The sequence below is a fragment of the Poecilia latipinna genome, unplaced genomic scaffold, assembly GCF_001443285.1.
Source record: "Poecilia latipinna isolate Pla-1442-1.1 unplaced genomic scaffold, P_latipinna-1.0 Scaffold5392, whole genome shotgun sequence".
Classification (NCBI taxonomy): Eukaryota; Metazoa; Chordata; class Actinopteri; order Cyprinodontiformes; family Poeciliidae; genus Poecilia; species Poecilia latipinna.
The window spans coordinates 1-11435 of record NW_015118008.1 but is presented as its reverse complement, the minus strand read 5'-3'; the positions used below and the strand labels follow the sequence as shown (position 1 = coordinate 11435).

General features: G+C 44.1%; 1 protein-coding gene across 1 annotated transcript; it reads right to left on the bottom strand.

Annotated features, from left to right (window-relative positions):
* Positions 1-2517: 2517 nt before the first annotated feature.
* Positions 2518-11417, bottom strand: LOC106943513 (tectonin beta-propeller repeat-containing protein 1-like). The gene is made up of 21 exons (XM_015026817.1): positions 11247-11417; positions 10599-10773; positions 10242-10342; positions 10042-10143; positions 8385-8512; positions 7711-8297; positions 7044-7156; positions 6807-6962; positions 6552-6701; positions 6294-6451; positions 5963-6090; positions 5663-5753; positions 5475-5571; positions 4941-5020; positions 4807-4863; positions 4564-4738; positions 4326-4461; positions 4126-4218; positions 3928-4034; positions 3711-3830; positions 2518-3515 (listed from the first exon to the last, which is right to left on the bottom strand). The coding sequence occupies exons 1-21, from the start codon at positions 11400-11402 to the stop codon at positions 3375-3377; spliced, it is 3051 nt and encodes a 1016-aa protein (XP_014882303.1). The 5' UTR covers positions 11403-11417; the 3' UTR covers positions 2518-3374.
* Between the last annotated feature and the right edge of the window lie 18 nt (positions 11418-11435).

Here is an 11435-nt window from a genome sequence, read left to right as displayed (position 1 = left end):
TTTTTGTGGGAATGTTGGGATGAGGACAGTTTGTGGAGCGCTCGCCTCAGGCAGAACCGTTCTCAGAGGAGTTGGCGATTTCACTAAAAAACGGACTTTCATCCGATTTCAGACATTCGGACTGGTCCCGGTCCGAACCACACGAACTGTCCAGCTCTGTTGGTATAATTTCAGTCGAGTGCAATTAAGGAAAAAAAAAAAAAAAAGGAAAAAAAAAAGACAAATGTGCTGCTTTAAAGACTTATCATGCACATTCCAAATGTGTGTCTGTTTCCTTTTGTTGCCTGCTCTCACCAAAAAAAAAAAAAAGAGAAAATATTTTAAATTAATGAATTAAGTCAGAGCTGGCAAATAATCACTACAACCAAACAGAAATAAGCTCTTTGATCTCAGCAGAACTACAATTATAAATCTAAAATGTAATTATTTATCAATGTTTTTTTTTTTTCTCTCTCCTTCATGTTGTGCAATTATTTCAGTGGTTGCCTTTTATTTTATCTTTTTCTTCTATCTTCCGGTTGAGTTTAATGAGCCTCCTGATAGGAGATGACATTCTGCGGTTAATCCTTCTGTAGCAGTATTTGAATTAAAAGGATGAGGACTGCAGATGTACCGAACAGCCTGTCGAGGTGACGCACTGCACGCTCCTTTGTGCAAGGAGCACTAGCAGTAAGCTGAGGGTGTTATTGCCATTATTATTGATCATTATCAGTCTTAAAGAAGGGGAGGTTCAGCTGTAAAACAGTCGAGAACAGGAACATATTGCTGATTTATTGATTGATTTTTAAAAGAAAAAAAAAATAATTTTTTTTGTAAAGCTTTATTTTAGTTGAAACATGCAGGACGTCGTTTTGTCGTCGCCGGGTCTAATCATGGTGCCTGTTGATTCCGCGAAGACGGCTCCCTCTTCCTCCGTTTTTCTGTCGCTACGGATAGTTCAAATCACACGTCGAAGCCGGGTGATGTGGCGGAAACTAATTTCTCTTTGTTTTTGTTTTTCTTTTTAGAGGAGTGAGAAATCTCCATTTTGAAAATGGTGTCGAAATTGAGTCGTTTGTAAACAAGCGTGCAATGAATTTCATTAACGTGTTCATAGGACGATCCGGTGACTGCGGCGGTTGCTCTTCGGTGACACTACCAGAACAAAACGGACAAAATGTGGCTGCTGTTATACGTTGTTATGGATGTAGTTAATTGCCTTTCTTTCTTTTTTTTTTTTTTCTACATTGTGTCAAACATGGCAATATCCTCTTTGAAAAGCATTCATTCGCTGTATGTGATTTGTATGATCGACACAAACAAAACTAACAATTTTCTACCCTGTCTTCATTTACAGCCATTACATTTGGAAGTGTAGGTTATACCGCCTATTTCTTTGGATGATGAAACCACCTTAAATATTTGTCACTTGTGAACAGCTTTACTTCACCTGTAGTAGGCCTCCACCTCTCCTTCTCCTAAAGGCACCATATCAGTCATCACTAACTTCTGTTAAACCAGCAGCCTGCTCCTCAGTTAAACTTGAACACCTGTTTAAGGAAATCGTTTTATTTTGACCACAGTATACATTTGCTTAATCTTGCACATTTGAGAAATGTAACTTAATGTTGAGATGTTCCAATGTGTATATATGGATTCTGATTTTTTTTTTTTTTGTTTGTTTTTTTTCCTCTGTTTGTAAATGTGGGGGGAGGGAAAAGATGTAATAACTGAATTATCAACAGGAGGTTTCATTTTTGTAACTTCAAGCTGAGTTGAATCAGAGGAACATATCAGTCGTCTACTAAAAGCGGTTAAATTAAGACGCAGAAGCAGATGTGAATTCATTCTGTCCTTTAAAACCTGTAGATTTTAAATATTTTTACTTCATATTGATCATGCTTAGTGTAATTTAATGAAATGTTTATAATTACACTGTTTAATATGAAAATAAATGCAAACAAACTTCTAAAAGTTTTCGTCCTGCATATTTTTTTTTCCGCCCGTCTCGCTATTGGAACAGTGCAGAATAATTACTTGCAGAGAGATTATTTTTCCACACGTTGGGTTAAATTAATTAATTGATTTTCATATCAGTCAATTTTAGCTTTGCTGGTATTAAAACTTAAAACTGCACACATCCAAATGGTTTAAAAAAATTACCTGTTAATACTGCAAGTAGGTGAAATTGATATAAAGTATTTCTTTGCTTTGTTTTTTTGGGTTGACTTTATGAGGATTACATTTGGGAACAGGGTACATAAGACAATCCCATTTAATCAGATTTTTTTTTATTCACTATACATAGAAAAAATCTTTAACTTTTTCAAATGCTGTCAGACTACATTTTGTTGACATTCGATAAAATTTCCTTTTAAACTGTAGGAGTTGGGTTCAGTGAGTTATATCTACCATCTAGACTAAAACGTATTGTATTTTAATATTACATTTTAAATAAGCACAGAACAGAAGGGCAAAATATGAAAATCTCTTCCAATCTAGTTGCTTTTCCATTCAAAAGAACAGTTTGACATCAAATGATAGAACAGGACTTTAAGTCTTTATTTCACATTTCAATACCCTTTATAACACCGCCGGTCGTGATGACGCCAACAGCCGCTTAACAGTCACGGTCGTTGCTGTTTTATGAATTGGTGTGTGTATCAACAGGAACGTGTACTTATTGCAAAAGGGTGGAGAGGTATTATCTGATGCAGTGGTCCCCAACCTTTTTATTACCGCGGACCGGTGGTTGGGGACCACTGATCTGATGGTAAAGACTGAGATGTTTCAATATGTATAGTAAAAAAAAACACCATCTGTAAGCACTGCAACCACAAACAGCCGAACAAGATAAAGGAAACAAATTACCAACGATGCATAGTGAATAATTTCAAATGAAATGCAAACAAGAGTTTTGATGAGTAAGTCAATCAAAAGGAGAGTAAAACTTAAAAACCCGGTTACACTGACGTTCGTTAAAAACCAAAGCGTAGCCCTTAAATAAAATCTCACCCTCTTAGGTTTTCACAGGAAGCTGTAAATATGCATTCCAGGTATTGCTTCAGTCCAGTGGTAGGATCAACATGCATATGCCTTTTTTTTTTTTTGAAAAAAAGTCTTGAGAGACATCAAGAGAGCTATATTATTTTAGTTTTTATTGTAGCTTACTTTCCTCCATCTTCACTGAATACTGAAATATTTCTTCTTGTGCAAATCAACCCTGCTGTAACATTCATCCATCGGACAAATCCGACCGAAATGCTTCGTCAAAACGTCTGTTTTGTGATTGTGCAGCCCCTTTACGTGAAAGGAATGAAGAATAGGTCCAAGGAAACAAACGGATTTTCCAGGCACAAAGAGGGCGGGGTGGCTGAGGAGGGGCTGTAGAGGCGCTACACGCACACGGCGCTCCCGTTAACTTGAGCCGCGGGCCGCTGGAGGGCGGGGCTACGAGAGGGGCCGCCGGGAGGAGGGACGGGCCCCCGAAGAGGCTCCGCGGAGTTTCCCCTCACACTGATGTGCTCCCATCCTCCCTGCAATACAAACACTTGGAGAATTATTGACAAACCCTTTCAGAACCCAGAACATCTTCTTCCACATGTTTGCTGTATCCCTCTATATCATTGGTTACAAGTTTATGATTGCAATATGAATCATTTTTGCAATTGTTTAAATAAGGTGATTTGACAAGGAACTATGAAGTAAAAAATAAAAAAGCCCCAACTCACCCCTATGCCGTAGTCCCAGGACAGGCCCTTGGGTGCCATGGGCCCCACACCCAGCCTGTGGCAGACGGACCCAGGAGTCTCAGTAGGAAAGCCTGGAACTCCTTCTGCGATGATCCAAACCTCAAAGCAAAAAGAAAAAATTAAGTGTTTTGTCTTTAGATGAAGGTATTCTTGACATCTTCTAGGTCAAATACAAATTTTAAATGCGAGTGTGTACCTGGTCCAGCGGTCCCACAGACACCTTGGTGACGTTGTTAGAGATGAGCTCCCATGCAGAGCCCTGAGGGTAGCTGGGCGTGAGGCCCTGTCTGTACCACAGGTTACCTGAAAGACATCAGTCAACATGTTTGATTTTTTTTTTTTTTTATTCAGTAGTTTGAAGACGCAAAGCAAACCAGATCGAATGAAAACTCACCGTTGTCATCGACGGCAAACACGGAAGTCCGGCCGACGGACAGCTGTCTGAGGTTCTGCCTCGGAGGAGAGGGGATGTGGTACCAGCATTCTCCTACAGAGCGAGAAAAAGCTCCTGAGATAGTCTGAACTCAACCCTGAGTTTATGTTTCAGTGATTTATTAGGTCTGACCCACAGATTAGCTTTCATGTCCAACTGACCTGCAGGGTTTTGTGGAGACACGGATCCTCTGTAGAACACGGCTCCGTCCCTCGCGATGGCCCACACCTGATTGGCTCCTCCGATGGAGATAGACTTAAACGGCTGATCTGTGCCTACATGGAGCCAGGAGCTTCCCTATGGGAGCAGAAACACTTCCAGAAATTCTGACCCACAAATCCATAAGTCATAGACGATATATTCTCAGGACGTGATAAAAAAAAAAGACAGATTTCTCACCGCGGGGTTCTGGGGACTCACGCCCAGCCGACACAGGACATCTCCTTTGTCACTGAGGGCCCACACGGGGACCTGCTCCATTTTGCTCTGGGTGAGACACGGCATCAGAGAGATGTCGCTGAGATGGATCGGCGGCACCATCTTCCACGGACCTCTCACCGTTATCTTGCACCTCCTGGACGACGAACAGGTCACCGTTAGCGTGGAAGCGGAGTCACGGACTGGAGGAAGGCGAGTACTTACCTCGTCCATCTTCGGCGCCTCACAAAGTCCTTCATGGTTTTGTGGCCATGAAATGTCCTGTAGGAAAGGGACAAGTCAGACAAATGGCTAAAATCTCCTCTGTAGTCAAACGTCGAGAAGTAAATGTTTCATACGTGGGAAAGTCCGCAGCATACTGCCAGCCTTCTTTGTCTGTTCCTCCAGGAACACTGAAATCCACAGCCCACTCCGATACCTAAAGCAGCAGGAAATGAGAGCAAACAGAAAGAAATCACTGTATAATATCCTTATACATTATTAGTTTCTAGTCCTAAATTGCCACATTTGCAAAGAATTAACACTAATGTTCACTAAGAATTTATGACAGATATTTGTGAACAGGTCAGGATTTAAACACGAAACCTACAAAAATTAGTAAGGATGGATAGATGGATGGATGAGTAAAAGGGCGAAGGGGTGGACAGAGAGACAAACAGATGAACGGTTATATGGACAAGGTGGATGAATTTGGGTATTGAAATGCAAACATTTCTCCTCCATTTCTCTATTCCCCCCCCCCCACCCACCCCCACATTTGCTCAATAAAATTGCAAACTTGCTAAAACTTTCCCAAACTGCTGAAGATACCCGTTAAAATCTAAACGCTGGATAACATTTCAGTCAGGAGGTAAAGTTGGGAGTCCTCTTACCCAGGACCACTGAGGGGACGGAGGGTGTGTGCTGCCTTTGGTGCATTCCTTCAGGCCGCTCTCATCACTCCACATGGGGCGATCGGTAGGAAGTCCTCTGTAGGATTTATTGTTATGAAAAATGTACTGGGATGTAATATTAATGCATGCCAGTAATTAGAAACATCTGTAAAATGAAGGAGACCTACTTGTCAGTGTAACCAGTCATTGGGTTCCATCGCTGATTCTCATACACATGTACACTCCTGACATCAGTCTGTAAGTGAATCTCAGGGTTGACTGCAGCAGAAAACACACACAAGGTCATTTTCACATGTGTTTATACACGGACTAAAGAGTCAGCAGCTGGATGCTGGCGCATTTCCCATTAGGATCACAATAAAAACACCAAAAAAAAGTGAAGATTTTGCTTAGCAAATGATCTAAATGTTAGTGCAGCATTTCTGTAAATCAACAGGAAATGTTCCTGTCTGAAGGACGTGCGTTACCCGAGCTGGGCTGTCGCCCAAAGCTCCCGCTGTAGACCCAGGCAGTGCCGTCCCACCCGATGCCCCACACCAGCCCCAGACTGTTAGACTCTATGCAGCGCAGGTGGCCTGGGATCTGGCGCCAAAACCTGCAGCAGCGCACAGTCGCACGCAGCCAGTGTTAGTCCCAGCAGTTAGTACATAGAGTGGCAAAGAGACAGGCGAAAAGTTATCTGGCGACATATCAGTAAGACAACAAAAAGCAAAAGACTGGAAATCGAGGCGACGAGGATTTTACTGAATCTCAGGGCAAAGCAGAGGAACAGAATTCAGTCTTTGGTATCTGGCTCACATAAGGTCGCAGGCCACAGGGTGAGCCGCTGCCTCCAAAGAGAGGGGCGGCTCGTGTACCATGATGTCTCCCTTGGAGGTGGTGGACCACAGCGCCTGTTTGGTTGGAGCCCCAGCAATCCCTCGCCACTCACAGCAACAGTCCGACAACAGGTCCAGCTGTTGGACAAGAAACGTGAGAGACACGTTGCGCGACACTTGACATGCAACGCTCTACCCAACTGTTTCACCAGTTTTTACATGATGACGAAAGTTTTACCCAGTCGTTCATTTCCTTCCCCGACGGCGCTGCCAGTATCAGTGGCCATCTTTGTTTAGTTCTTTCGGCTGTGTACACGGCAAAGGTGTAGTGGCAGTCTTGCAGAACCGGTACCAGCGCCGTCACTTCGTTTATGAACACCTGAAGGTACTGAACATGCATCAACAATGAGTCGGTAGTTATACATTTAGTACTTCTGGTCTTGTTCTTGTTGCTGCCCTTCCTTCTAAACCAGGTCAGCACATGAGAACCAACCTTTTTCTCATCATATTGAGTGTAATAGACAAAGAAGATGCTGTCCTTCCTCCCATCCGACTTGGTGGATTGCTCAAGAGCAACACCTACATCCACCCAGCGTTGTGGCTTCCAGTCTCTCCACCAGCGCAATGCCCCTTTACGCACCCACACCGACTGGTAAGGAACCAGGAGAAAATAATTAGAATCTGTTCACCCCTACAGCAAGAAGGAAGACAACTTTTTTATTTTACTTACGTTGCTTCTCTCCAAAGGTTTCCTAGTGATCTCTTGATGTTGCGGCTTTTGAGGCTGCTCGCTCCAGGCTGCAGATTGCACCGGAGTCAGAGACAGGGAACTACTGAGAGGACCTGATGCACAAACGTAGAGGTGTAAGAACTCGGGGAAAAAAAACAAAAAACGTCCCTAACCAACCAGGGAGGACGAAGCACCTACAGAATTCCTGAGTCATCGCCTATTTCTTTTTGTTTTACTTCAAAGCAGGTAGACTTTCTCGTAGTCTTTTAAACTGGTCTTGCTTAGTGGCTTCACAAACCTTTAGAAGCTCTTTCAAATGTTTTTAGGACATATTTAACTGCTTCTTTTATTATTATTATTAATTTCTAAAAACAAAGTAAATGCATCCAAATCTTAAACTAAACCTGTGAGTAGGACTGACTCAACCACTTCAAATGATTTCCAGAAAGTCTGGGAATCAGCAGAATGCAAGGCAGCTGCTCAATCTGTCAATTAAAGATACCCTAAAATACCGAAAAATTTAAGTGGTATGAAATTTTTTCCCTCCCTTTTCCCTGTTTTGCTTCTTCGTAAATTCTTTCTCAGACCAGATTATCATTATAATAATTCCCATTCAGGAATCACAATCCCATCATCATACAGCCTCAGAGACTGACTGCCCACGTACCTGTGGAACTGAGCCAGCTGATCCGTGAGCTCGCATCCACATCGCATCCTCCGCCGGACACCCACGCCCACACGGGTCCATCCTCTTCCCCGATGCCCTGCGAGTTCTCCAGGGTTCCCAGGACGTCGCTCAGTGAACGCCCTGCTGCCTGTGCGCTCCGAGCCGCCCCCGCCCCCTCTAGGTCCACGTTCATAAAGGGGACGTCGTGCCCAGTGGCCGGAAGGGTGGGGAGCACCGGAGCTGGAGGCAGCTCAACGCCGTCTTCCTGCGGCATCTCGGTGATGGACGGCTGCGTTGTGGAGGTTCTGTCGCGGTCCGACACCAGGCTGTTGATGAAGCTGTCGCTGGCTGGGATGAACGCTTTTGGAGCGTCTTGCTGGGAGGCTGAGGACGGTTGTTTTACCTCCTGAGGAGGTGCAGATGGGTCGCCGCCCCCTAAGGGGACAATAGAGGGAGCTGCTGCTTCCAGTACGGGAGTAGCGCTGTGCTCCAAGTTAGTCGGACCCAACTCTGAGTCTGAATCAGTGCCACTTGGTGCAGAGCCTTGTGAGGTCTCAGTCAGGTGGCCACTAAACTCACACTCATCCCTTATGAAAACACAAAGGGAGTAATAACGGGTTGATTAAGGTCAGGTTATGAGTTAGTGGAGACTTGGTTGATGTTACTCTGCAGACCTGGGTGGAATAAGCTCTTTATTGATGCCCCACTGGGCAGAAACGGGGATCCAGCCATTTCCACTCGGCTCAGCCTGGGTCACACCCATCCTAAAATACAACCCACGATCCTCACCAACGGCCCAAACCTAACAGACAGAGACAAAGAGAGATCTGTGTGGAAGAACAGCAGTAAAATAAAACAAAAAAACAAAAAAAAAACAAAGGTCGTCTGGTACCTGTTAAACACAGACAGTGAAGTGTTCTTTATTTATTGAGCTGTTTCATCAATTCACCTCCAGTAATCCAACAAACTACAATTTAATCAAACCGTTTTTCCAACAGACCAATCAGAGCAGCTGTTACTTTATAAGGCCATATACTGTAACTCCTGCTCTGGCTCCGTTAAGCCTTCCCCATAACTGAAACCCTGAAACATGAAATATGGGATTTGATGACGACGCCTTGGCCAGCTTCTAATTAGGGAGTCTCCCATATGTAAGGCCAGTGGGAATACAGTCTGGGGATATTTAAGGCCGGACCCTGAGGTGCGACTGCTGAGGGGACATTGGCCAGAGCCGACACGCTGTGCTCGTGTTACAGTGCTGCTGACGGGAAGCGAGGCGGAGGGGTTGGAATGGGTCGAGGAGAGGTTTGGGAGCAGTGGGGGGGGGAGGCGTAGGTGGGAGGTGCGGGGTTTGCAGCGCAAGCAAAGTCTTCAGCAGTGAGACACGGAGTGAAGAGTTTCTGCTGTCCTGAAACCAGATCCAGGCAGACGGTGAGGTGGCTCAGGCAGCGGAGAGGCACAGTTCAGAGTGGAAAGAGAAAAGTTTTAATAAACCTGCAAGGTTAGAAAACTTGTAGAAAATATATTTAAAAGCTTTAATAATGTGTTTTGGCATCTCTGCTTGTTTTTTATTTTAGCATGCTTCATTCTATTATAGGGGCACAAAGAGCAGAAGTACACGAGGTGCGACAAATTTTGTCACATTTTATGTTGCACCCACAGACCTCAGTGTATTTTATTAGGATTTTATATGATAGAGCAACACAGACAAGCACATAACTGTAAAATGTGCAACAACAAGGATGTAGGAACAACAAGGATGACAGGCTTATTTTTCTTTCTATCAAAACAAAATCTGAAAAGTGTGGTGTGAATGTATTTTTAGGCATCGTGAATCCATAACCGCGTTTTGCTACAATTACATGCGTTACAGTTTTCTTGTCTCTAGATACAGAATTGCGTTTCTGTCCTTCCTTCTTTGCTAAACAGCCCAAATTCATGCAGAGGGATGCAAAAAGACGACGAATGTAATTATGGCACAGCACTCAGACTGGCTTTCTTCCAGGTTTGCCTAATATTTAGTGTCATCCATGTCCCCATCAACCCCGCCCCGCTCCACTGGATCTGCTTAAGGACAGCATCTCCATGATGCTGCTAAAACTATGTTTTACTGGTGTTGAAGTGTTAATCTCCGTGAAAGTTGCACAGTAAAGTTGAAAACTGATCAGTGAGCTACTCCTCCTTAAAGCCTGGATTTGTGGAGTCAACAACTCAGACTTATCGTCCGATTCTGGAGTCTTCCCCAGAGGCTCACACAGCCGAACCCCACATTAAATATGACTAATAATAATTAATTCCCCAAGTAAAAAAAAAAAAAAAATCTCCTCCAACCTGGCCATTGAGCCCCACGTCCACCATCATCATCTCCCCTCCGATGCTAATCCAGCCAGATCCACAGGGGTTGTGGGAGTTTACGCCACGCCTGAACCACACCTGGACACACACACACACACAACCGCTCCAGTCCGCACACGTAGCCGACAGGTAAACCAAACCTACTCAGATCATTTCAGACGTCATCACAGGTTTACCTTAAAGTCCTTTGTGACCACCCACACAACGCTGACTCCGACGGCCACGTGAAGAGCCTCCACCTCCTTTGAGGGCGACTCCACTTCCAACCAGGAGATACCTACGGTGGAACATACACAATGCACAATGCTCTGTAAAATGAGTTGCACCGTAAAACCAAAGCGTCACATTTCACTTACAATATCACCCATTAATAGAGAATTACAATGGGGAAATAATTAACAGAGCTTCGAATACATAATTCATAGAATTAAAGTGTTTAAAATGACCATTTCTCAGATGAAAGGACAGGGGGAAAAGAACAACAAAAAAACCCAAAAAAAAACAATTGGAGTGTGTGCCACGGTGACGAGGACCTGTCGGGCTGTCCAGACTGAGGCCTGTACGAACCAGCAGGTTTCCATCCCACAGTAAAGCCCAGAGAAGATCCCCAGGGCCGGCTGACAACTGAGCCACTTCTCTGGGCACCTCCACTTCCTCCCAGCTGGTCCCCTCCGGCACTCGGGGTTGGATTCCCTCCCTGAACCACACCTGTGCAGCACAAGTCATTTTAGCAGATTGTTAAATCCGGCCACATTTGGTAAACGGGATTTTAGGCATGAAATCAAGATCTTAGGTTTCAGTTCCAACAATTACATGTTGCATTTTAATAAAGTATTAAATGTTTTTAATTGAGCAAAATAACTATTTCTTGGCTCTCTTGGGTCGGAAAAGTTAGTAGTTAAGCCTTTTGGTTCATATGAAGTTATGCTGCCCTCTTGTGGCCATGCATGCTCAATAAAGTGATGCCCGACATCGTGTGTTGATAAAAACCTGCAAACCACAGCGGAACCATGGTCAGTGGAGCAAACATTCTCAGAGGTGATAAGAAAAATGATTTGTTTTACTAAAAACAAATATTATAGGTTTTGTGGGAAGCTAATAATTCCCCTAAAATGTAAAGCGAACGTATGGGTTTTTAATCGGAAAGATAAAACCTCAGCTGCTGCCACCTTGTGACTGACCTGCCCTTGCTGTGACACGCCCCAGAGGTATGGGTACCTCCCTGACTGGTCACTCATCTCCCAGCCACCACAGCTGATGTCACAGAGCGGCAGCGGGGGCTTCTTAGGGCTATCCAAAGGGATCTGCAAGGAGACAGTACTGGCCTTACAAAACATCAAATTAGCTTTGACTTACAGTCGCCATGGAGA